This window comes from Macaca fascicularis, chromosome 5 (genome assembly GCF_037993035.2).
Source record: "Macaca fascicularis isolate 582-1 chromosome 5, T2T-MFA8v1.1".
Taxonomy (NCBI): Eukaryota; Metazoa; Chordata; class Mammalia; order Primates; family Cercopithecidae; genus Macaca; species Macaca fascicularis.
In genome coordinates this window covers 12,590,346-12,615,285 of record NC_088379.1, presented here as the reverse complement: position 1 = coordinate 12,615,285, position 24,940 = coordinate 12,590,346, and the positions used below count along the sequence as shown (strand labels likewise).

General features: G+C 37.0%; 1 protein-coding gene across 3 annotated transcripts in view; it reads left to right on the top strand.

The window, feature by feature from the left end:
- Window positions 1-24,940, top strand: part of RAB28 (RAB28, member RAS oncogene family) — a 119,748-nt gene that overhangs the window by 37,555 nt on the left and 57,253 nt on the right. Inside the window, exon 5 of one of the 3 annotated variants that reach the window (XM_074040928.1) lies at window positions 3,175-3,948. The exons of the other annotated variants lie outside the window; for them this stretch is intronic. Within the exon in view, the coding sequence (XP_073897029.1) occupies window positions 3,175-3,290 (116 nt within the window). The 3' untranslated portion in view covers window positions 3,291-3,948. Of the gene's footprint in view, window positions 1-3,174; window positions 3,949-24,940 lie in introns of those variants that run through there. 3 annotated transcript variants of the gene reach the window in all.

Sequence of the window (24,940 nt, the reverse complement as noted above, 5' to 3'; positions counted from 1 at the left end):
CACAAATATATCATACTAGAGGCTGGGGAGGGTAGGGGAAAGTAAGGGTTAGGAAGAGATTTGTTAAAGGATACAAAATTATAGCTAGATAAGAGTAATAAGCTCTAGTGTTCTAGACCACTGTAGGAAGACTATACTTAACAATAATATATTGTATGATTTCAAGTAGTTAGAAGGAGGATATTGTGGGAGGCCAAGGTGGGCGGATCACAAGGTCAGGAGATCGAGACCATCCTGGCTAACACAGTGAAAGCCCATCTCTACTAAAAAGAAATACAAAAAATTAGCTGGCGTGGTGGCAGGCACCTGTAGCCCCAGCTACTCAGGAGGCTGAGGCAGGAGAATGGCGTGAACCTGGGAGGCGGAGCTTGCGGTGAGCTGAGATCGCGCCACTGCACACTCCAGCCTGGGCGACAGAGGGAGACTCCGTCTCAAAAAAAAAAAAAAAAAAAAAAAAGGAAGGGGGATATTGATTGTTTCTAACACAAAGAAATGATAAATGTTTGAGATGATGGATATGCTAATTACACTGATCTGATCAGTATACATTATATATAGAGAGCAACATCACCATTAATATGTACAATTATTATTCCTCAATTTAAAATATTGGAAAAAAATAAATACAGTTATGTTCAAATCTCCATCGAAGGCCATGATTTTATTTTAGTGAGGTAAAAAGTAAATTTCTGGTAGGTAAATTTCACAATGGGTAAGAGGGTTAGTTATTGATTTATTCTGTGCATATCACAGAAGTTTGGCTGAAATTTAACAATCTCTTGAACTCTATGTGGTGTGAGATGTCTGAAAAGCTACAGATCCAGCCACATAAGCACCCAAAAACAGTTATATTTTCATATTAGACAACTTCTGCAAGGCAGGGAGCCAGATCTACCAGGCCTAATACCAGGCTTGCTGGCTTTGGCCTTCTTGCTCTTCCAGCATTGGGGCACTCTCACTTGATAAGAGCCTACACTGTAGAGCCTAGAGATTTTTTAAATTTATGTCCACCTAAGGGCTTATCGTAGGTAAACCTGGCCATGGCCTAATGTACACTATTACCTCTCATATAAACCACAGTACTAGCTTCCTAAGTGGTCTTCCTGCTCCTAGGTTTGCTTTCCTACAGTTCTGTTCCCAAATTGCAGTTCAAATTATAAGACTTTTCTGCTTAAGACTCTTTGGTTGGATTACATCAAATGAAATCCAAACTCCTTACCCAAATTTACCAATGTTAGGGGATTGAGCCCTTACCTACTACTCAGACTTCATCTTCCACATGCTTCTTTGTCCACTATAAGTGCAAGGCATGTTTATTTCTTTTTTTTCTGTTCCCAAAACATTCCAAGTTCATTTGTATCATACTTAGAATTTCTTATGCTTGAAATGATTTTCCCTGTTGTCTTTGCTTTTGGCTAGCTCAATTTTGTCATTCACATCTCACCTTCAGTATCATTTTTTTAAAGTTTCCTTTTCAAGGAGCCATCCAGTCTTCCTGTTTGTCAAGCCATAAAGTTTCAGTTATCTGCATATTCTTATTGTCATCCGATATATTGCTTCTTGTCTGTATTTCACCACTAAAATCTAAACTCAGAAAGCTAAGGACCTCATCACTTACAACAGTGCTTGAACTAATACCGAATGAATGAATAAAAGCCTTTTCATGAATACTGTTGGAATTATAAGTGTTTATGGCCCTGGATGTGTTATTCAGGGAAAATGATTTTTTTTTTAATGAGGAAAATACATATGTAGATATAGGGAATCCATTAGATGGCCTTCAGGGCCAAGTGGCCTATTGAATTCCACCCTGATGAGTAATGTCAGAGGCAGTGTCTTGGGAAATACGTCATAGTTTTATACTAGATCATCTTTGAAATAAAATTTCACAGATTTTATGTTATAATTTCAGGTTAAATAAATATGAAAGATTTAGGAAGTTTGCTTCTTAAATCCTAACTTGTGGCTTTTACATATATGTTAGGAATCTAAGCTTTTGACTTTTTATTTACAATTTTTTTGTGTTTAATTAAAAAAATCATAATCTGTAATGAATTACAGTTTTAATTTTTCTTTCAGTGTTTCAGGCAAGGGTATAATTGTAATGAAATGGAAATTCAGGAATATTAACTTTTTAAAAAGATTAATTTTAAGTTCAATGTTTTATAACCACATGGCATTTTAATTTGTCATTTTGTTATTTTCTATCTTTAATCCATTATGCCTTTATACTATCTGATCCATCAGCTAGTTTCTCCCCTGACTAGCTAACATTCTCAGTTGGATAGATTATAAACAGAATTAACAGGGGTTGCATAGAAGCTGCCCTCTTCCTGATTTATAGCTTTTTAGTTAGTGGAGGGGTGGTGGTTATCGGTAACTTGTATTAGGGGTGGGAATTATCATGCTCCAGTATAGAGTGGATGGATGAATGATTTCTGCTCTTAAAGATGTTAACCAGATCCTTTTGCAAATAAAGACTAATAACTCAGATTTTTAAACAATCTTCATGACAGATGAGGGCATAGAGAAGAGTGCATCAACACTAATTAAGAATGTTGAGTGTATATTCTTCTTAACAGTGATTGATAGTTCTTGGAGTACTATCTCTGTCCAGGAAGTGATGTTTTACATTGGAAAGTTTAAAGGTTACATTTTAATGTACCCTATAAGTTGTGTTCCCTGAACTCAATGAAAATGTATTAGTAAAATAAGTAAACTTCAAGTTGAAAATTTTACTTATGGTCTCAATACAATTATCAGTAGGCTTTTAAAACAGACTTTTTTCCTCAGTAATAGGGAAGTATAAGAAATGGTTATATGTCCAGTTTGAACACCATTGAAATTTATATAAAATTACTTGCCTATACTGTGACTCTTTTGAGTCTTCAAAAATTCTTTATCTGTAAAACAGACATGTGAAACTATTAAATTGGTAATATTTAATTTATTTTGAAGGATTCATATCAACTTATGTAAAATTTATCACCTACAGTATTCTACCAAAGTGAACAAGTCATTGTTACCAATTTGTTTAAGAGAGCTTCTAATTTATGAAGCATAAACAAAAACTCTTTTGGGGATTTGAGAAGTTCATTCTCTTTACACATTTTAAGCTAAAACATTCTGCCTTTTCACCATTTCTTTTACTACTTTGCTTCTTTTTTGTTCCAGATAATACTAATTCCGAAGTATCAGAACCAAGTGCCTTTTTCAGATGGAGCCAATATTTCTGTCTCTATTGCTGCTGCTACTGCAACTTTTTTTTTTTAACTTGTCTTCACATGTAAATTTTTCAAATAGAACTGTGATCATTTACTTCCTGGAACATACTGAGATCATTCTATGTATTGAAAGAGAAAGTATTTTGTTGTATTTACTTAAAGCTGTTCCCTCACATGATACTTCACACTCCTGTTGTATTTTAAGGACATGTTGATAGCATTTCAAGTTTAATTGGCTGAGTAGTATCTCCAAATCAAATGCATAAGCTTGCCTTCAGACTGTTGTTGTTACTGACAACTATTGGGGAATAAAATATCAAATGAGTGCTGTTTCATAATATCAATCAAAAACTGTTTTTCATCTGACAGTTGTTGTAGTGATTTTATTTTGTTATTTCATAGTTACTTTTTTGGATAGCCTACCCCAAACCATTTGACAGTACTATAATTTACTTTGCCTGAGCAGTATTATGGTTTTTGTGGTTATGTTTTCATTGGTTTTGGAGGAGTTGTATAAGCATTTTGATCATAACAATTTGTTTATATGATATCACTCCACCTTTTTGTCACAATAGAGAAGATTTATTAAATGCTAATGAAAGCATAATTCATCTTATTTGTTTTCTTTTAGGATGAATCTTTGATTTTAAATTTTAGAAGAAATTATTAAATGTTAATATCAAATAAAGAACACAGAGCTATAGAAACATTTCTTTGTGAAAAAGGAATTTGGAAAATTTTATTAATATAATTTAAACTCCTTTAATAATGTATTTTAGTCTGTATTTGCAGTGGTTGTGGAAAAAAGCCAAAATAGTTTAAAGGAACACTAGACTGGGTATCAGAAAACTTTAGATATTTTTCTAGGTGCTGTAATTTTATCTAGTTACAGGAGCTTGAACAATTTCCTTAACCACTTACGGTCATCCTCTTACATAAAATGAGAGGATAGTACTGAGTAATACCTAAGCATCTTTGACCCCTAAAATTTGATGACCCAAGCTATGTTTAGTTTTAAGGTTGCTTAATTGAACATGGTTATTGCCAGACAGTTTTAAGAGCATTTGATTTTAACTTCATTTGTAGTTTAAACCTTGTCTTCTTAGTTTTTGCATCGCTTCATGTGGGAAGTGCACGGAGCCGGGATCCTCTTCCCCCAGCCTAGGGAAGCGGTGAGGTCCTGTGCTACCTACCCTGGGTGCTACGCTTTTCCCATGGATTTTTACAATCCACAGATCAGGAGATTACCTTGTGAGCCTACACCACCAGGGCCCCGGGTTTTAAGCACAAAACTGGGTGGCTCTTTGGACAGGCACTGAGCTGCAGGAGTTTTTTCATACTCCTGTGGCATCTGGAACTCCAGTGAGACAGGAAAACTGTCCACTCCTCTGGAAAGGGGGTTGAAGCCAGGGAGCCAAGCGATCTTGCTCAGTGGGTCCCACTCCCACAGAGCCCCGCAAACTAAGAACCACTGACTTAAAATTCCCACTGCCAGCACAGCAGTCTGGAGTCTGCCTGGGAGGACCAAGTTTGGTTGAGGGAGGGGCTGTCGCCATTACTGTGGCTTTAGTAGGCGGTTTTCCCGTCAGTGCTAAGGAGACTCGAAGGTTTGGACTGGACAGAATTCACCACAGCCAGCAAAGTGACTGTGGCCAGACTGCTTCTCTTAATTCCTCCTTACTGGGCAAGGCATCACTGCAGGAAATCCAGCAGCTCCATTCAGGGGCTTTCAGATAGAACTCTCATCTCCCTTGGATAGAGCACCTGGGGGGAGGGGAGGCTGCAGACTCAGGTTCAGGGGACTTAATCTTTCCTGCCTGCTGGCCCTGAAGAGAGTGGCTGATCCTGACAAGGGAGATTCTCCCAGCACAGCGCACCAGCTCTGCTAAGGAACAGACTGCTCCCTCAGGCAGGTCCCTGACCCTGTGCCTCCTGACTGGGAGAGACCTCCCAGGTGTTTGAGGGGTTGACAAACACCTCATACAGGAGCGCTCCAGCTGGAATCAGGTCAGTGTCCCTTTGGGATGAAGCTTCTAGAAGAAGGAATAGGTAGCAACCTGCTGTTCTGCAGCCTCCACTGGTGATACCCAGGTGAACAGGGCCTTGAGTAGACCCTCAGCAAACTGCAGAAGACCTGCAGAAGAGGGGCCTGTTAGAAGAAAAACAAGTGGAAAGCAACAATAACAACAATATCAACAAAAAGCCCCCACAAAAACCTCATCCACGGGTCAACAGCCTCAAAGAGCAAAGGTAGATAAATCCAGGAAGATGAGGAAAAACCAATGCAGAAATGCTGAAATTCCAGAAGCCAGAATGCCTCTTTTCCTCCAAATGATCGCAGTACTTCTCCAGGGCACAGAATGGAACTAAAGCTGAGATGGATGAACTGACAGAAGTAGGGTTCAGAAAATGGGTAATAATGAACTTCGCTGAGCTATAATCCAATGCAAAGAAGCTAAGAACATTGATAAAAGGTTATGGGAGCTGCTGACTAGAATAACCAGTTTAGATAGGAATATAAATGACCTGATAGAGCTGAAAAACACAGCATGAGAACTTCCTGAAGCATACACAAGTATCAATAGCTGAATCGATCAGGCAGAAGAAAGGATATCAGAGTTTGAAGACCATCTTGCAGAAATAAGGCATGCAGACAAGATTACAGAAAAAAGAATGAAAAGGAATGCACAAAACCTGCAAGAAATATGGTACTATGTATAAAGACTGAACCAACGATTGATAGGATTACCTGAAAGAGATGGGGAGAATGGAACCAAATTGGAAAACACACTTCAGGATATTATCCAGGAGACCTTCCCCACCTGGCAAGACAGGCCGACATTCGAATTCAGGAAATACAGAGAACACCACTAAGATACTCCACAAGAAGATCAACCCTAAGACACATAAGTTGTGGTCTAGAGATAAAAGTTGGGAAATCAACAGCAGGTTGATGATATTTAGAGCCAGTGCGACTGGATGACCTTTACCAAAGGAGTGAGTTTAAAAAGAGATGAGGTCTAAAGATTAAGCTTTGAGTTACACCTATGTCTTGTTAAAACCACAATTAAATATCACCACACACTTCTTAGATGGCTGTTATCAAAAAGACAAAAGGTAAGTATTGGCAAGAATGTGAAGGAAAAGGAACCCTTGTATACTGTTGGAAATGTAAGTTAGCACAACCATTATGGGAAATAGTGTGGAGGTTCCTCAAAAAATATGGTCCAGCAATTCTAGTTCTAGTTATATATTTGAAGGAAATGAAATCAGTATGTTGAAGAGAATCTTTACTCCCAAGCTCATTGCCGCGTTATTCACTATAGCCAAGATGTGGAGTCTACCTGTGTGTCCATCATTGGAAAAATAAAGAAAGTGTGGCATATATATATGTGTACACACATGCACACAAATACTATTCAGCCTTAAAAAAGAAGGAAATCGTGTCATTTTTGACAACTCAGATGAACGTGGAGAACATTATCTAAGTAAAATAAGCCACGCACAGAAAGACAAACACTGCACGATGTGACTTTTATGTGGAATCTAAAAAAGTTGAACTCTTAGAAGCAAAGAATAGAATGGTGGTTGTCAGGGGCTATGCCAGCTGAAGACTGTGGGTAGATGTTGATCAAAGGGTACATACAAAGTATCACTTAGGATGAATAAATTCTGGGGATCTGTTGTACAGAATGGTAACTATAGTTAATAAAAACATAGACATGAACATTGAGAAGAGAGTAGTTCTTTGTAGATCTTAAGTGTTCTCACGAAAAATAAGTATGATAAGTGAGGTTATAGGTATGTTAATTAGGTTGATTTAATTGTTTACAAGTATACACATGCCAAATATCACATTGTCCAAGGTAAATATATACAATTTTTATGTCGATTATACCTTAACAAAGCTGAGGGGAAAATAAGCACCTCACTTAGTGTTTATGATTTAGTAGCACATAAGATTATGTAAAAAGCATTTTGGCCAGGTGCAGTGGCTCACACCTGTAATCCCAGCACTTTGGAAAGCTGAGGCGGGCAGATCATGAGGTTAAGAGATGGAGACCATCCTAGCCAACATGGTGAAATCCTGTCTCTACTAAAAATACAAAAATTAGCTGGGCATGGTGCCGTGCTCCTGTAGTCCTAGTTACTCAGGAGGCTGAGGCAGGAGAATTGCTTGAATCCAGGAGGTGGAGGTTGCAGTGAGCTGAGATCGTGTGACTGCACTCTAGCCTGGTGATAGAAGGAGACTCTGTCTCAAAAAAAAAAAAAAAAAAATTTAAGAATTTTTAAAATTTAAACTATATAAAGCTTCTAGAACCATATCTGTTATATAATAGTGCTATATGTGTTAGTTGTTATTGTCTTTCCCATTCTTGCTTCAAATCCTGTCTTCTACTTATGGGTAATGGGAGGAGGTCCTGCTAAATATGTATTTTTTTCTAATATAAAGATTTAAAAATCAAAAACTTGATATTGTGAAATATCTATGAAATACATAAACAATGATTAAAATTTTGGTTATAATTAATATTTAGAAGCCAAGCCTTCATTTAAGTTATAGTTTAGAAGTTTTTTTTTTTTTTTTTTGGAAATTTGGTTAAATTCTGCTGATGGAGGTGATATAATTTGATATCTAATCTGAATGGTGAAAGCTCTTGTGCTATTGCCATGAATTTTTATCTCAAGTTTATTTTGCTATGTAGACATGTGTATAATAAAAAAAAGATGCTGCATAAACCATCATTTGAGTTTGAATGTGCTTCTGTTTTTGGTTGAGGTATAAATGTTATTTCTGGCTGTGTCCTTCATACTTAGCTCTTCTTACAACAAATGGAAAGTCCTTAATTGTACCTGAGGGAATAGTTAATCCATAGTGGACATATGGTGGACAAAAGCTGAGTCTACTAAATGAAATAAAATTATAAATGGTAAATGTGAATGCCTACAAAGCCTGGCAGCCATGTAGGATTGACTATTTGAGAGTACCCTGTTTTGTGTATAACAGTTCTTTTTTGGTGAGTTTGTGTGGTATATGTAGTATAAATTTGATTTTAAAATGTGCTCTCAAGTTATGTATAAAGCATATTTATCTTTTACTGTTCATTGAGTTCATGATGTGACTTTGATGCCAACAATAGAGGACGATGAGCTCACATTTTTGGAAAGTTACTGCTCTTTTGATTGGGGGCAGTTAATTAGCATTAACCCAGAACAGCTCTTGGGCTTTATGGATTTGGGTGTTATGTGGTTGGACTGCTCCAGCTAAAGGTTAAGTATTAATGGAAAATGGTCACAGCCCTTTTACTTAAAGAAAACATGTTACTTGTAAGTTTTCTTTTGATTTTACTTTTACAGTTACATTGAATGTCTTCATTCATTTAGCCATCCATAAAGCAAATATTGTTGCACATGCAATGGATAATAAGTCTTTTTAGGATTACTTGTGTGGTATGTCACAGATCATTAACTGCAAGTAACCACCTGACTTGGGGGAAGCCTGGAAGCATCATTATAGTGAAATAAGCTTTTATTTAGGTATCACTGTAGCACATTGATTTATAGAATTGTCACCAATGGCTACTTTGAAAATATATTGTCATTATCATTTAAGGAATGGTAGAGATTAATTGCTGTAGACTGTAACAAAGTTATGTTGATTACAGTGGAAAATATAAGAAATATTGTGATCTGTATTTAATTACTTTTTAAAGGATTTTTAGGTAATTAGGCTAAATCGAGTGATTCTTTAGGATGCTTTCAACTTTGTGTATGATTGAATATATGTATTAAAGGCATGTTTTCAGTTTTCCCTACTTTGAAATGCCTTTAAATTAAGAAGCATAGCAAGGCAGTAGCAAACTTTATGTAATTATTTAACACAGTTAATGCATATTAACTTTCCTTTGTGAGTACATGGCATTGTGTCCATCTTACTTCCACAACAAGACTTTAAGTCTACAAAAGAAAGACAATATCTAATTTAGTACTTTTGTTTCACAGGGAGGGAAAACATTAAGGATTTTTTTCATTCCTTCCCATTTGTGTATTCAGACCCTACCAATTTTGCAAAGCTCCAGTTTGAGTTTCACATTCCTAACCTTAATCCTTATTCCACATTCCTAATTGATTTGTTTCATTCTAAGGCCTTTCTCAGTGGCATGTATGTGGCTGTCTTCTCCTTTTGTCTTCTCATGTTTTTTTTTTTTTTTCTGTGCATGTCTGTGTCCTTATCTCTTCTTATAACACTAGTCATAGTGAATTAGTGTCCATGCATATGGCCTCATTTTACCTTAATTACCTCTTTAAAGGCCCTGTCTCCAAATGGATTCACATTCTGAGGTACTAGGTATTAGGTTGTCAACATTTAATTCTGGGGTGATACAATTCAGTCCACATCAGAGCCATTGTGATCTGATGTTATAAGTAAATCTCACATAATCATAGAATGTTGAAGCTAGAAGCATGTAGAAAGGTAATAATTTCTAATCTTGTAATTCTATTTTATTTGCCAATAAGGAAACCAAAAACAGAGCCCTTTGGTTTAAAAAGGGATTTAAATTTTTAGACAGTTTTTACATATATAAAATATTGATTATTGTGATTAATTACTTAAATTATTTAAATAACTTTTTTGATAACAGTAAAATCAAATACAGATGCTATGCAAATTAAAGAAGAAAACGTAAATGTGAAAGTAAATGGTGCCTCCCCACTTTTTTTTCTATCCTGATACTTCTAATGGATGCCAAAAGAAGAGTGAAAGTGAGTTGATTTCAAAAGCTTGGTTATTTCTCTTCTTTTTGAACTATTGCTTTCTAATGACTTGTATCAAGCCTAATAAATATGAAGCATATGAAATATCATCTTTAAGTTATTTTTGGAATATGAGGTATAAATTAAGAATCCATTGGACACAATAAATTCATATTGTTGCAATCTTTTACTCTCTATATAAACAAAGATTTTGATGTAGATAGCTTTTTTTCCAAGTGGACTGTCCTGGAGAAAAATTTTAGGTGCAGCAAGATAGTCATGACACATTTAATATGTTATGATTAGTTGTGTTCTGAATTATGAATTATGAATTATAATTTATGAATATATATAAATTATGAATTATAAATTATGAATAATTTACTAATAAGGTAGATGGAAATATATAAATAATACTACTTTGTATTCTGATATAATGTCTAAAGAGAGACATGGATGGAGATAACAGCTAGTGCTTTGGGAATCTTACATATATAATTGTGTTTGAGGGCATTATAGTACTAGGCTCACTCTTTGGGTGATGTGTTCAACAGAAGCCCAAACCCTAGCATTATGCAATATGCTCATGTAACAAACTTGCATATGTATTCTCTGAATCTAAAGAAGATAAGAACAACAAAAAATGGATCAAAGGCCTAAACGTAAGAGCTAACTCCATAAAAATCTTAGAAGAAAACATAGGTATAAGTAAACATAACCTTGGGCCAAGTGCTCATGCCTGTAATCTCAGCACTTTGGGAGGCCAAGGCAGGTGGATTGCTAGGGGCCAGGAGTTTGAGACCAGCCTGGCCAACATGGTGAAACCCCATCTCTACTAAAGATACAACAATTAGCTGGGCATGGTGGCATATTCCCAGCTACCCATGAGGTGGAGGCATGAGAGTTTTTTGAGCCTGGGAGTTGGAGGTTGCGTTGAGCCGAGATTGTGCCTCTGCACTCCAGCCTGGATGACAGGGCGAGACTTTTTCTCAAAAACAAAAACAAAAATAAAACCAATATGACCTTGGATTAAAGCAACAAGTGCAACAAGTGTCTTGAATACTTAAATATAAAACCCAAAGCAAAGCAACCAAAGAAAAAAACAAATAATATTACATCAAAATTAAAAATTTGTGTGCATCAAAGGACATTAGCGAGAAGATAAAAAGACAGTCTGTAGAGAAAATATTTACAAATCATGTCTGATGAGTATAATATCCTATAGAAAATACTTGAACCTCAACAATATAAAGACAAATAGCTCAATTTAAAAATGGGCAGCAGATTTGAACATACGTTTCGCCAAAGAAGATATACAAATAGCCATGAAGTACATGAAAAGATGCTCATCATTAATCATTGGGAAAATGTCAGTGAAAACCACAATAAGACACCATGTCACACCCAGTAGGATGGCTATAATAAAAAAGAGAATAGAATAACAAGTGCTGGTGAGGCTGTGAATAACTTGGAACCCTCATATATTGTCCAGTGGAAATGTAAAATGGTGCAGCTGCTGTGAGAAACAACTTGGCAGCTCCTGAAGAAATTGCAGTTATGCAGTTCCTCAAAAAGTCAGAGTTACCTTATGACCTAACAGTTCTACTCCTAGGTATCTTCCTAAGAGAAATGAAAATGTATGCCCACACAGAAATTTGTATACAAATATTCAAAACAGCATTATTCATAATAGCCTAAAAGTTATAACAGTCCACATTTCTGTTAACTGAAGAATGGGTAAATTGGAAACAAAAAGTAATATTGTTCAGCCAAAAAAGGAATGACATACTGATACATGCTATAACATGTATGAATCTTGGAAAGATTATTATAAATAAAAGAAGCCAGATAGAAAAGGCCGCCCATGTATTTCATGATTCCATTTATAAGAAGTGTTCAAAATAAGTAAATCCATAAAGACAGAAAAAGTAGATTAGGGGCTGGGGAGAAAGCAAGAAGGGGAGGGAAAGGTAATGACTACTAATAACTATAGGGTTTACTTTTGGTGTGATGAAAATGTTCTGGAATTAGATAGTGGTGATGGTTGCACAACCTAGTGAATATGCTAAAAACTATACACTTTAAAATGTTCAATTTTATGATATGTGAATTATGTCTCCATTTTGAAAGATTCTGTAACTATAATCTTAAACAGTTTTAAAAACAATATGGTTTATAGTCTTATAGGGTGATATAAATTGTTTTGATTTATATTTTACCAATCTGGATTAATACATGGACAACAAAACTTTGAATCATGCATACAAAACTCCAAGATCCTCTCTTAATCTTCAAATTTTTCTCCAATACATTTGACTTAGGGTAATGGCCTCCAGGTGCATCAGTGTTGCTGCAAATGACATGACTTTATTCTTTTTTATGGCTGTGTAGTATTCTATGGTGATTATTTACCACATTTTGTTTATCCAGTCCACTTTTGATGGGCACCTAGGTTGATTCCATGACTTCACTATTGTGAATAGTATTGTGATAAACGTAAGAATGCAGGTATCTTTTATCGATGAATTATTTTCCTTTGTGTAGATAGTCAGTAGTGGGATTGCTGTGTTGAATGGTAGTTTTATTTCTAGTTCTTTGAGAAATCTCTGTACAGTTTTCTGTAGAGGTTGAACTAATTTCCATTCCCACAACAGTGGATAAGTATTTCCTTTTTTCTGTAGCCTCTCCAATGTCTGTTATTTTTTTGATTTTAAAATAGCCATTCTGATTGGTGTGAGATGGTATCTCATTGTGGTTTTAATTTGTATTTCTCCAAAGATTAGTGATGTTGAGCATTTTTTCATGTTTGTTGGCTGCTTGCGTGTCCTCTTTTGAGAAGTGTTGTGTGTCATTAGTCCACTTTTTGGTGTGGTTATTTTTTTTTCCTTGATTTAAATTCATTACAGATTCTGGATATTAGTTCTTTGGCAATGCATAGTTTGCAGATATTTCCTCTCATTCTGTAGGTTGCCTGTTTACTCTGTTGATAGTTTATTTACCCTTGCAGAAGCTCTTTAGTTTAATTAAGTCCCATTTGTCAGTTTTTGTTGCATTTGCTTTTTGAGGTCTTAGTTATAAATTTTTTGCCTATGCCAATGTTCAGGAGGGTTTTACCTATAGTTTCTTCTAGGATTTTTATAGTTTGAGGTCTTACATTTCAGTCTTTAATCCATCTTGAGTTGATTTTTGTATGTGGCGAGAGGTAAGGAAGGTTTCAGTTTCATTCTTCTGTATATGGCTAGCTAGCTTTCCCAGCACCATTTATTGAATAGGATATCATTTCCCCATTGTTTATCTGTCTCAATTTGTCGAAGATTAGTTGGTTGTAGGTGTGTGGCTTTAATTCTGGGTTCTGTATTCTGTTCCATTGGTCGGTGTGTCTATTTGTATACCAGTACCATGCTGTTTTGGTTAGCATAGCCTTATACTATAGTTTGAAGTTGGGTAATGTGATGCTTTCGGTGTTCTTTTTGCTTATGATTATTTTGGCTATCCAGGCTGTTTTTTTGGTTCCATATGAATTTTAGAATTGTTTATCTAATTCTATGAAAAATGGCCTTGGTAATTTGATAGGAATTGCTTTGAACTGGTAGACTGCTTTGGGCAGTATGGTCGTGTGGTCATTTTAACAATATTGATTCTTCCAATCTTTGAGCATAGGATGTTTTCCATTTGTGTCGTCTGTGATTTATTTTAGCAGTGTTTTATAATTCTCCTCATAGAGATCTTTCACCTACTTTGTCACATGTATGCCCAGGTATTTTATTTTATTTTTTGTTACTATGGCAAATCTGATTTTGTTCTTGATTTCATTCTAAGCTCGAACATTATTGGTGTATAGAAATGCTACTGATTTGTGTACATTGATTTTGTATCCTGAAATTTTACTGAAGTCACTTATTGGGTCCAGGAGTCTTTTGGAGACATCTTTAGGGTTTTCTAGGTATAGGATTATGTCATTGGTGAACAGTGACAGTTTGACTTCCTCTTTACTGATTTGGATGCCCTTTATTTTTTTCTCTTGTCTGATTGCTCTGGCTAGGACTTCCAGTATTATGTTGAATAGGAGTAATGAGAGTGACTTTCCTTCTCTTGTTCCAGTTCTTATGGGGATTGCTTCCAGTTTAGCCCGTTGAGTGTGATGTTGATTTGGGTTTGTCATAGATGGTTCTTATTATTTTGAGGCATGTTTCTTTGATGTCTAGTTTGTTGAGGGTTTTTATCATTAAGAGATGTTGCATTTTATTGAATTTTCTGCATCTATTGAGATGATCATATGGTTTTTATTTTTAATTCTTTTTATGTGGTGAATCACATTTATTGATTTGTGTATGCTGAGCCATCCTTGAATGCAGGAATAAAGCCCTTTTATTTTAGTGAATTATGTTTTTGATGTGCTGCTTGATTTGCTACTGTTTTTGTAGAGGAATTTTGCTTCTATGTTCATGTTGGCCTGTAATTTTCTTTTTATGTTGTTCTTGCTACATTTTGTTATCAAGAAGATACTGATTTCATGGGATGAGTTAGGGAGGGTATCCCTCCTTGACTTTTTGGAATAGCTTCAGTAAGATTGGTACCAGCTCTTCTTTGTATGTCTAGTAGGTTTTGGCTGTGAAATCCGTCTGGTCCACTGCAGTATTTGTTTGATATATTTTTTATTGCTGATTCAATTTTGTTACTCGTTTTTTGTCTGTTCAGGATTTTAATTTATTTCTGGTTTAATATTGAAGGTTGTGTGTTTCCAGGAATTTATTCAGTTCCTCTAGGCTTTCTAGTTTGTGCACATGGACGTGTTCATAGTAGTCTTTGGGGAATCTTTTGTATTTCTGTGCTGTCAGTTGTAATGTTCCCTTTGTCATTTCTGATTGTGCTTATTTGGATCTTTTTTCTTCTTGGTTAATTTAGCTGGCAGTCTATCAGTCTTGTTTATTTTTTCAAAGAACTAACTTTCAGTTTCATTTATCCTTTGTATTTTTTTCTCTGTCTCAATTCCATTGAGTTATGCTCTGATCTTAGTTATTTCTTTTCTTCTGCTGCCTTTGTGTTTAGTTTGTTCTTGTTTTTCTGGTTCCTTTAGGTGTGACATTAATTGGTTAATTTGAGAGATATCTGTCTTCTTGATGTAGGCATTTAGTACCATAACTTTACTCTTTACACTACTTTTGCTGTATCCCAGAGGTTTGGGTATATTGTCTGTTTTCATTTATTTTAACTAATTTTTGAAATTTTTTTGCCTTAATTTTGTTTTTTACCCAAAAGTCATTTAGAAGCAAGTTGTTTAGTTTCCATGTATTTGTTTGGTTTTGAGAGTTCCTCTTTGTATTGCTTTCTTTTCTTTTTCTTCTTCTTCTTTTTTTTTTTTTTTTTGAAATGAAATCTTGCTCTTTGCCAAGGCTGGAGTACAGTGGCGTGATCTCGGCTCACTGCAACCTCCACCTCCTGGGTTCAAGTGATTTTCCTGCCTCAGCCTCCTGAGTAGCTGGGATTACAGGCACCCGCCACCATGCCCAGCTAATTTTTGTATTTTTAGTAGAGACAGGGTTTCACCATGTATGCCAGGCTGGTCTCAAACTCCTGACCTCAAATGATCCACCCAGCTCGTCCTCCCAAAGTGCTGGAATTACAGGAGTGAGCCACTGTACCCGGCCTGTGTTGTTTTCTAATTTTATTCCATTGTATTCTGAGATTTTTCTGAATTTTTTGAGACTTTATGACCAAGCACATGGCAGTCTTAGAGGATGTTCCATGCATAGATGATAACAATGTATATTCTGTGGTGGTTGGGTGAACTGTCTATAAGACTACGCCAAGAGTCCAATTTAATTCCTTTGTTAGTTTCTGCCTTGATCTGTTTAATGCTGTCAGTGGGGTGTTGAAGTTCTTCACTACCATTGTATGGTTTTCCATTACTTCACTTAGGTATGGTAGTATTTGTTTTATAAATCTGTGTGCTTCTGTGTTGGGTAAATATATATTTAGCATAGTTAAATCTTGCAAATTTAACCCTTTATCATGATATAATGCCCTTTTGTTGTCCCAATTTTTATTTTAGATTTGGCGGGGGCACATCTGCAGGTTTCTTAAATGGGCATATTGCATGATGCTTAGGTTTGGGATATGATTGATTCCATCACCCTGGTACTGATTGTGGTACCCAGTAGGTAGTCTTTCAGCCTTTACCCCACCTCCATCTGTCTCCTCTTTAGTAGCCTCTAGTGTCTTTTTCTCCCTTCTTTATGTCCATGTGTACCCAATGTTTGACTCCCACTTATAAGTGAGAACATGTGGCATTTGGTTTTCTGTTTCTATGTTAATTTAGGATAGTGTCTTCCAGTTGTATCCAAGTTGCTGCTAAGGACATGATTTAGTTCTTTTTTATGGCTGCATAGGAGTCCATGGTGTATATGTACACATTTTCTTTATACAGTCCACCATTGATGGGCATCTAGGTTGATTCCATGTTTTTGTTATTGTGAACAGGCCTGCAATGTGCATATGAGCATATATATATATATATTTTTGTAAAACGGTTTATTTTCCAGTAGTTATATACCTTCATAATGGGATTGCTGGGTCTAATGGTAGTTCTATTTTTATCTCTTTGAAAAATCTCTAAACTGCTTTTCATAGTGGCTGAATTACTTTCCATTCCCACCAACAGTGTATAAATGTTTCCTTTTGTCTGCAGCCTCTCCAGCATCTATTATTTTTTAACTTTTCAATAATAGCTGACTGGTGTGAGATTATATTTCATTATGGTTTTGATTTGTATTTCTCTGATGATTAGTGATGTTGGGCATTTTTTCATATGTTTGTTGGCTACTCATCTGTCTTTTGAAGTGTCTGTTCATGTCCTTTGCCTACTTTTTAGTAGTTCTCTTAATTCCTTTCTCTGGGTGTTGACCTCTTTTGCAAGATTAGGGAAATTTTCCTGAATGTTTTCCTTAAGTATGTTTTCTAAGTTTCTTACTTTTTCTTTTTCTCTCTCAGGAATGCCAGTTTGTCATAGGTTTGGCCACTTTATATAATCCCATAGTTCTTGAAGGCTTTGTTTCTTAAAGTTCTTTTTTGTTTATTTTTGTGTGACTGGGTTAATTTGAAAGACTAGTATTCAAGCTCTGAAATTCCTTCTTCTGCTTGGTCTAGTCTATTGTTAAAGCTTCCCATTGTGTTTTGAAAATCCTGTACTTAATTTTTCAATTCCAGAAGTTCCACTTGGTTTTTTCTTAATATAGCTATCTCATCTTTCATATCCTAAATTGTTTTTCTGGTTTCTTTGTATTAGATTTCAGCTTTCTCTGGATCTCAGTGAGTTTCCTTGCAATCCATATTTTGAATTTTTCATCTGTTATTTGAGACATTTCAGTCTGGTTAGGGTCCATTGCTAGAGGGGTAGTACTATCCTTTGGAGGTGTCAAAACACTCTGCCTTTTTGTACCGCTTGAATTCTTCTGCTGATTCCTTCTCATCTGAGGTATTGTCACTTCTTATTTTTGGATTTGCTATTGTTTTGTCGGGGCTTTTTGCTTTTTTAATTCTTTTTTTCCTTGAGGGTATTACTGTGGTGTATATGGTGTATGATTGTTTGGCTTCGTTTCTGGGTGCTTTCGGGGGACCAAGGCTGTTTGGGCTCCTTGGTTGTGGGTAGTTTCTGTGTGGTGGCTTTCTCAGATGCTGCTTGTTGTAGCGATATATTGGATATAAGGGCTGACACACTATCTTCTGTGGGCCTGATGGTGTGGAGGTCTCTGGAATCTTATCTCGTGGACTAACACCAAGCTCTTTTGGTAGTAGGTTTTTAATTTCATGGTGCAGTTCTGGGTATAATCCAGTAGATGGCGCTTAAAAATAAGAGCCGGCAGGTGGGCTTTGTGCCATGTGGATGTGCCCACCCTGATGGGGTTGGTGAGAAAATCGTGAGGGGGTGCACTAAGGTCTTGGGAGAAGGGGCAGGGGGGTGCATCAGCTCTTCATCTTGAGCCCTTAGGAATGTGATTTGCTTCTTTATCATGCCCTTGTTGCAGGGCTCATAACCTTCAGTTGTCCCTGGATTCAGTGTGGCTGTGGGCCACAGATAAGCCTTTCTGACTACTACTACTAAAATGGGGCTAAGGAGGCAGAGCCTTTATTCCCAGTCCAGGGCAGTCAACTCTGTGTTCTGTCCTCTGTTGCCGGGGTGCTGCCACTTTTTGTAAGAAGGTGGTGGTCAGCTTGCCCTTTGTGAAAGCCTGAGTGGTCTTGGACTGACTTTCTTTGCAATGGAGCTACCATGACAAGCACAAAAGACACTTTCTTTGAGGCATGCCCACTAGCCTGTGGCAGGAAGAACACTGCTGCTTCCACAACAGTGTACTAGGGGAGGCCGGGAGATGACCCTCTCTCCGCGTCTGTTCCTGGGTGTCAGTGCTGGCCCATTCAGTGGCTGGTGCTGCACTCGTTTCCTTTGTCCCAAGTTGGGCTTTGGTGGGCTGTACTTCCCTCCACCTTTAGTGGTGGGACAGGCTTAGGGTTAGATCTTTGGGGTACCACAGCTCCCTGGGGAGCTTCTGGTCCCCTGTGCTTGCCAAAGTCAGAGTGGGTTATGGGTGTATTTGTGGTGCATCTGGTGAGACAGTGGCTCAAGGTTGGAGATACCATTGGCACCATGGGTGGAGATTCCTAGGCAAGGTTGTGGCACCATGGGTACACAACCATCATGGCACCCACTGTCTCAGTTCAGGTTTGAAGGGAATGTAGGCACATCTGTGCAAGCTGGTCACCTGGTTCTCTATTCCCGGTAAGTACTCAAATCGCCACCAATAGTGTTGCCCTGAGTCATGAGGACAAAGAGTCTTCTAAACAGTTTGGTGGTCGGCAGACTGTCACAGAGGTGAGGGGAGTGGAGAAGCACCCCCACCTACCCTTTCCATGGGACTCTGAGTTTCTTGGGTGTCAATTTCTATTATCCTCATTCTGCTTTCCTTTTTTTGCACCCCAGCTTCTTCCTTTAGGCATTCCAACAGATCCTGCTCCCTTCCTTTAGTTTTCCTTTTGGAATGTGTCTATTCACTGATACCTTTGGTCTTGTCTCTGAGGAGAACTGACATCCAATATCCCTAGACAGCTATTTTCTGCTCTTTGTTCTCTTTGATCCATTTTGAGTAATTTTTTTTTTTTAAATATGATGCGAGTAGGGGTTCAGTTTTTTTGCGTGCAGATGTCTTGTTGTCTCAGCATTATTTCTGGAAATGACTATGCTTTTCCCACTGAAGTGGTCTTCAGATTCTTGTCAAAAATCAATTGACTACAGATGTTTGGGTTTATTGCTGGACTCTCACTTCTGTTTCATTGATCTATATGTCTATCCGTATACCAGTATAACACTGTCTTGATTACTGTAACTTACTGTAGATTACTGTATCAGTTTTACAGTTTATTAGATTTGTATTGAATAAATTAGATTACTGTAGTAAGTTTGAAATCAGGAAGTATGGTTCTCTCTACTTTTCTTTTTGAGATTGTTTCGACTATTCAGTGTCCCTTACATTTCCATGTGAATTTTAGGATCAGCTTGTTATTTTTCTGTGAATAAGTCAGCTGAGAATTTTATTGGTACTGTGTTGAAACTGTAGATCAAGTGGGGAATATTGCCATCTTTACAATATTTTCTTCCAATCCATTAATGTGGGAAGTCTTTCTGTTCATTTAGTTTTAAAAAAATTTATTTCAATAATGTTTTTTCACTTTTGAAGTATAAAATTGCACTTGTTTTGTTTAATTTATTCCTGTGTAATTTATCATTTTTAATGCTGTTGTAAAATTGTTAATGGAAATGCTTTCTTAATTTCATATTTGAATTTTTCATTGATAGTGTATAGAAGCAAACTGACATTTGTATGTGGAACTTGTATTCTACAGTCTTGCTGAGCTAGTTTACTTCCCCTAATAGTTTTTTTGTGGATTCTTCAAGATTTTCAATATATAAGACCATCATCTGCAAATAGAGAAAATTTTACTTCTTCCTTTTCAATATGGATGCCTTTTGATTTGTTTCTTGTTTAATTGCCCCAGCTAGAACTTCATTAAATAAAGAGTGAAATTGGCCAGGCGCAGTGGCTCATGCCTGTAATCCCAGCACTTTGGGAGACTGAGGCGAGTGGATCACTTGAGATCAGGAGTTCAAGACCAGCCTGGCCAACATGGTGAAACCCCTGCCTTTGCTAAAAATAAAAAAAATTAGCTGGGCACGGTGGTGGGCGCCTGTAATCCCAGCTACTCGAGAGGCTGAGGCGGGAGAATCACTGAATCTGGGAGGCAGAAGTTGCAGTGAGCTGAGACTGTGCCACTGCACTCCAGCCTGGGTAACAGAGCGAGGCTCTGTCTCCAAAAAAAAAAAAAAAAAAAAAAAAAGTGAAATTAGAATATTAGAATTTTTGTCAAATGCTCCTTCAGCACTTATTTAGATGATCATTTACTTTTTCTCACCCTTATTTCAGTGTTATTGTGATATGTATAGGTATAAATCTCTTTGAGTTTATCCTGCTTGGAATTTGCTGAACTTTCTGATGTGTGGATTAATGTTTTTCACTAAATTCGGGAAGTTTTTGGCTGTTATTTCCTCAAATAACCTTTCTGCTTTTTTCTTTCCTCTACTGGAGAGGAATACTTGGTGCTCTCCCTGTTTTTTGAGGCTTTGACAATTTTTGTTCACTTTTTTTCCTTCCATTCCTTACACCATAATCTCTTTTTTTTTCTTTTTTTTTTTTTTTTTTTTGTTTTTTTTTAATTTATTTATTATTATTATACTTTAAGTTGTAGGGTACATGTGCATAACGTGCAGGTTTGTTATATATGTATACATGTGCCATGTTGGTGTGCTGCACCCATCAACTCGTCATTTACATCAGGTATAACTCCCAGTGCAATCCCTCCCCCCTCCCCCCTCCCCATGATAGGCCCCAGTGTGTGATGTTCCCCTTCCTGAGTCCAAGTGATCTCATTGTTCAGTTCCCACCTATGAGTGAGAACATGCGGTGTTTGGTTTTCTGTTCTTGTGATAGTTTGCTAAGAATGATGGTTTCCAGCTGCATCCATGTCCCTACAAAGGACACAAACTCATCCTTTTTGATGGCTGCATAGTATTCCATGGCCTTACACCATAATCTCAATTGATCTATCTTCCAATCCTCTGATTATTTCATCTGCATTCTAGAATCTGCTGTTGAGCCACTCTTTAAAACTTTCATTTAAAAAGTGCTTACTGATTAGTTCAATTTTTTTTGTCCTTTCTGGATGTTTCTGATTTTTATCCAGTTTATTGCTTATATTTTATTGTACTTTACATGTGTAATACCCTTTTATTGAGTCTTGAACATTTTATACTCTTGAGAACTGGATTTTCTTCTTTTTTACTTTGGCAGACACTTAATTTTGTGGCTTGATACTTTTTAAGACTTGTTTTCTTTTTTTTTTGTTTTGTTTTGTTTTGTTTTGCTTTGCTTTTTTTTTTTTTTAAATTTATTTATTATTATTATACTTTAAGTTGTAGGGTACATGTGCATAACGTGCAGGTTTGTTACATATGTATACTTGTGCCATGTTGGTGTGCTGCACCCATCAACTCGTCATTTACATCAGGTATAACTCCCAATGCAATCCCTCCCCCTTCCCCCCTCCCCATGATAGGCCCCTGTGTGTGATGTTCCCCTTCCTGAGTCCAAGTGATCTCATTGTTCAGTTCCCACCTATGAGTGAGAACATGCGGTGTTTGGTTTTCTGTTCTTGTGATAGTTTGCTGAGAATGATGGTTTCCAGCTGCATCCATGTCCCTACAAAGGACACAAACTCATCCTTTTTGATGGCTGCATAGTATTCCATGGTGTATATGTGCCACATTTTCTTAATCCAATCTGTCACTGATGGACATTTGGGTTGATTCCAAGTCTTTGCTATTGTGAATAGTGCTGCAATAAACATACGTGTGCATGTGTCTTTATAGCAGCATAATTTATAATCCTTTGGGTATATACCCAGTAATGGGATGGCTGGGTCATATGGTACGTCTAGTTCTAGATCCTTGAGGAATCGCCATACTGTTTTCCATAATGGTTGAACTAGTTTACAATCCCACCAACAGTGTAAAAGTGTTCCTATTTCTCCACATCCTCTCCAGCACCTCTTGTTTCCTGACTTTTTAATGATTGCCATTCTAACTGGTGTGAGATGGTATCTCATTGTGGTTTTGATTTGCATTTCTCTGATGGCCAGTGATGATGAGCATTTTTTCATGTGTCTGTTGGCTGTATGAATGTCTTCTTTTGAGAAATGTCTGTTCATATCCTTTGCCCACTTTTTGATGGGGTTGTTTGTTTTTTTCTTGTAAATTTGTGTGAGTTCTTTGTAGGTTCTGGATATTAGCCCTTTGTCCGATGAGTAGATTGCAAAAATTTTCTCCCATTCTGTAGGTTGCCTGTTCACTCTGATGGTAGTTTCTTTTGCTGTGCAGAAGCTCTTTAGTTTAATGAGATCCCATTTGTCAATTTTGGCTTTTGCTGCCGTTGCTTTTGGTGTTTTAGACATGAAGTCTTTGCCCATGCCTATGTCCTGAATGGTACTACCTAGGTTTTCCTCTAGGATTTTTATGGTATTAGGTCTAACATTTAAGTCTCTAATCCATCTTGAATTAATTTTCGTATAAGGAGTAAGGAAAGGATCCAGTTTCAGCTTTCTACTTATGGCTAGCCAATTTTCCCAGCACCATTTATTAAATAGGGAATCCTTTCCCCATTTCTTGTTTCTCTCAGGTTTGTCAAAGATCAGATGGCTGTAGATGTGTGGTATTATTTCTGAGGACTCTGTTCTCTTCCATTGGTCTATATCTCTGTTTTGGTACCAGTACCATGCTGTTTTGGTTACTGTAGCTTTGTAGTATAGTTTGAAGTCAGGTAGCGTGATGCCTCCAGCTTTGTTCTTTTGACTTAGGATTGTCTTGGAGATGTGGGCTCTTTTTTGGTTCCATATGAACTTTAAAGCAGTTTTTTCCAATTCTGTGAAGAAACTCATTGGTAGCTTGATGGGGATGGCATTGAATCTATAAATTACCTTGGGCAGTATGGCCATTTTCACGATATTGATTCTTCCTATCCATGAGCATGGTATGTTCTTCCATTTGTTTGTGTCCTCTTTTGTTTCACTGAGCAGTGGTTTGTAGTTCTCCTTGAAGAGGTCCTTTACATCCCTTGTAAGTTGGATTCCTAGGTATTTGATTCTCTTTGAAGCAATTGTGAATGGAAGTTCATTCCTGATTTGGCTCTCTGTTTGTCTGTTACTGGTGTATAAGAATGCTTGTGATTTTTGCACATTAATTTTGTATCCTGAGACTTTGCTGAAGTTGCTTATCAGCTTAAGGAGATTTTGGGCTGAGACAATGGGGTTTTCTAAATATACAATCATGTCATCTGCAAACAGGGACAGTTTGACTTCTTCTTTTCCTAACTGAATACCCTTGATTTCTTTCTCTTGCCTAATTGCCCTAGCCAGTACTTCCAACACTATGTTGAATAGGAGTGGTGAGAGAGGGCATCCCTGTCTTGTGCCAGTTTTCAAAGGGAATTTTTCCAGTTTTTGCCCATTCAGTATGCTATTGGCTGTGGGTTTGTCATAAATAGCTCTTATGATTTTGAGGTACGTTCCATCAATACCGAATTTATTGAGCGTTTTTAGCATGAAGGGCTGTTGAATTTTGTCAAAAGCCTTTTCTGCATCTATTGAGATAATCATGTGGTTCATGTCTTTGGTTCTGTTTATATGCTGGATTATGTTTATTGATTTGCGAATGTTGAACCAGCCTTGCATCCCAGGGATGAAGCCCACTTGATCATGGTGGATAAGCTTTTTGATGTGTTGCTGAATCTGGTTTGCCAGTATTTTATTGAGGATTTTTGCATCGATGTTCATCAGGGATATTGGTCTAAAATTCTCTTTTTTTGTTGTGTCTCTGCCAGGCTTTGGTATCAGGATGATGTTGGCCTCATAAAATGAGTTAGGGAGGATTCCCTCTTTTTCTATTGATTGGAATAGTTTCAGAAGGAATGGTACCAACTCCTCCTTGTACCTCTGGTAGAATTCAGCTGTGAATCCATCTGGTCCTGGACTTTTTTTGGTTGGTAGGCTATTAATTATTGCCTCAATTTCAGAGCCTGCTATTGGTCTATTCAGGGATTCAACTTCTTCCTGGTTTAGTGTTGGAAGAGTGTAAGTGTCCAGGAAATTATCCATTTCTTCTAGATTTTCCAGTTTATTTGCGTAGAGGTGTTTATAGTATTCTCTGATGGTAGTTTGTATTTCTGTGGGATCGGTGGTGATATCCCCTTTATCATTTTTAATTGCGTCGATTTGATTCTTCTCTCTTTTCTTCTTTATTAGTCTTGCTAGTGGTCTGTCAATTTTGTTGATCTTTTCAAAAAACCAACTCCTGGATTCATTGATTTTTTTCGAGGGTTTTTTGTGTCTCTATCTCCTTCGGTTCTGCTCTGATCTTAGTTATTTCTTGCCTTCTGCTAGCTTTCGAATGTGTTTGCTCTTGCTTCTCTAGTTCTTTTAATTGCGATGTTAGAGTGTCAATTTTAGATCTTTCCTGCTTTCTCTTGTGGGCATTTAGTGCTATAAATTTGCCTCTACACACTGCTTTCAATGTGTCCCAGAGATTCTGGTATGTTGTATCTTCGTTCTCATTGGTTTCAAAGAACATCTTTATTTCTGCATTCATTTCGTTATGTACCCAGTAGTAATTCAGGAGCAGGTTGTTCAGTTTCCATGTAGTTGAGCGGTTTTGATTGAGTTTCTTAGTCCTGAGTTCTAGTTTGATTGCACTGTGGTCTGAGATACAGTTTGTTATAATTTCTGTTCTTGTACATTTGCTGAGGAGTGCTTTACTTCCAATTACGTGGTCGATTTTGGAGTAAGTACGATGTGGTGCTGAG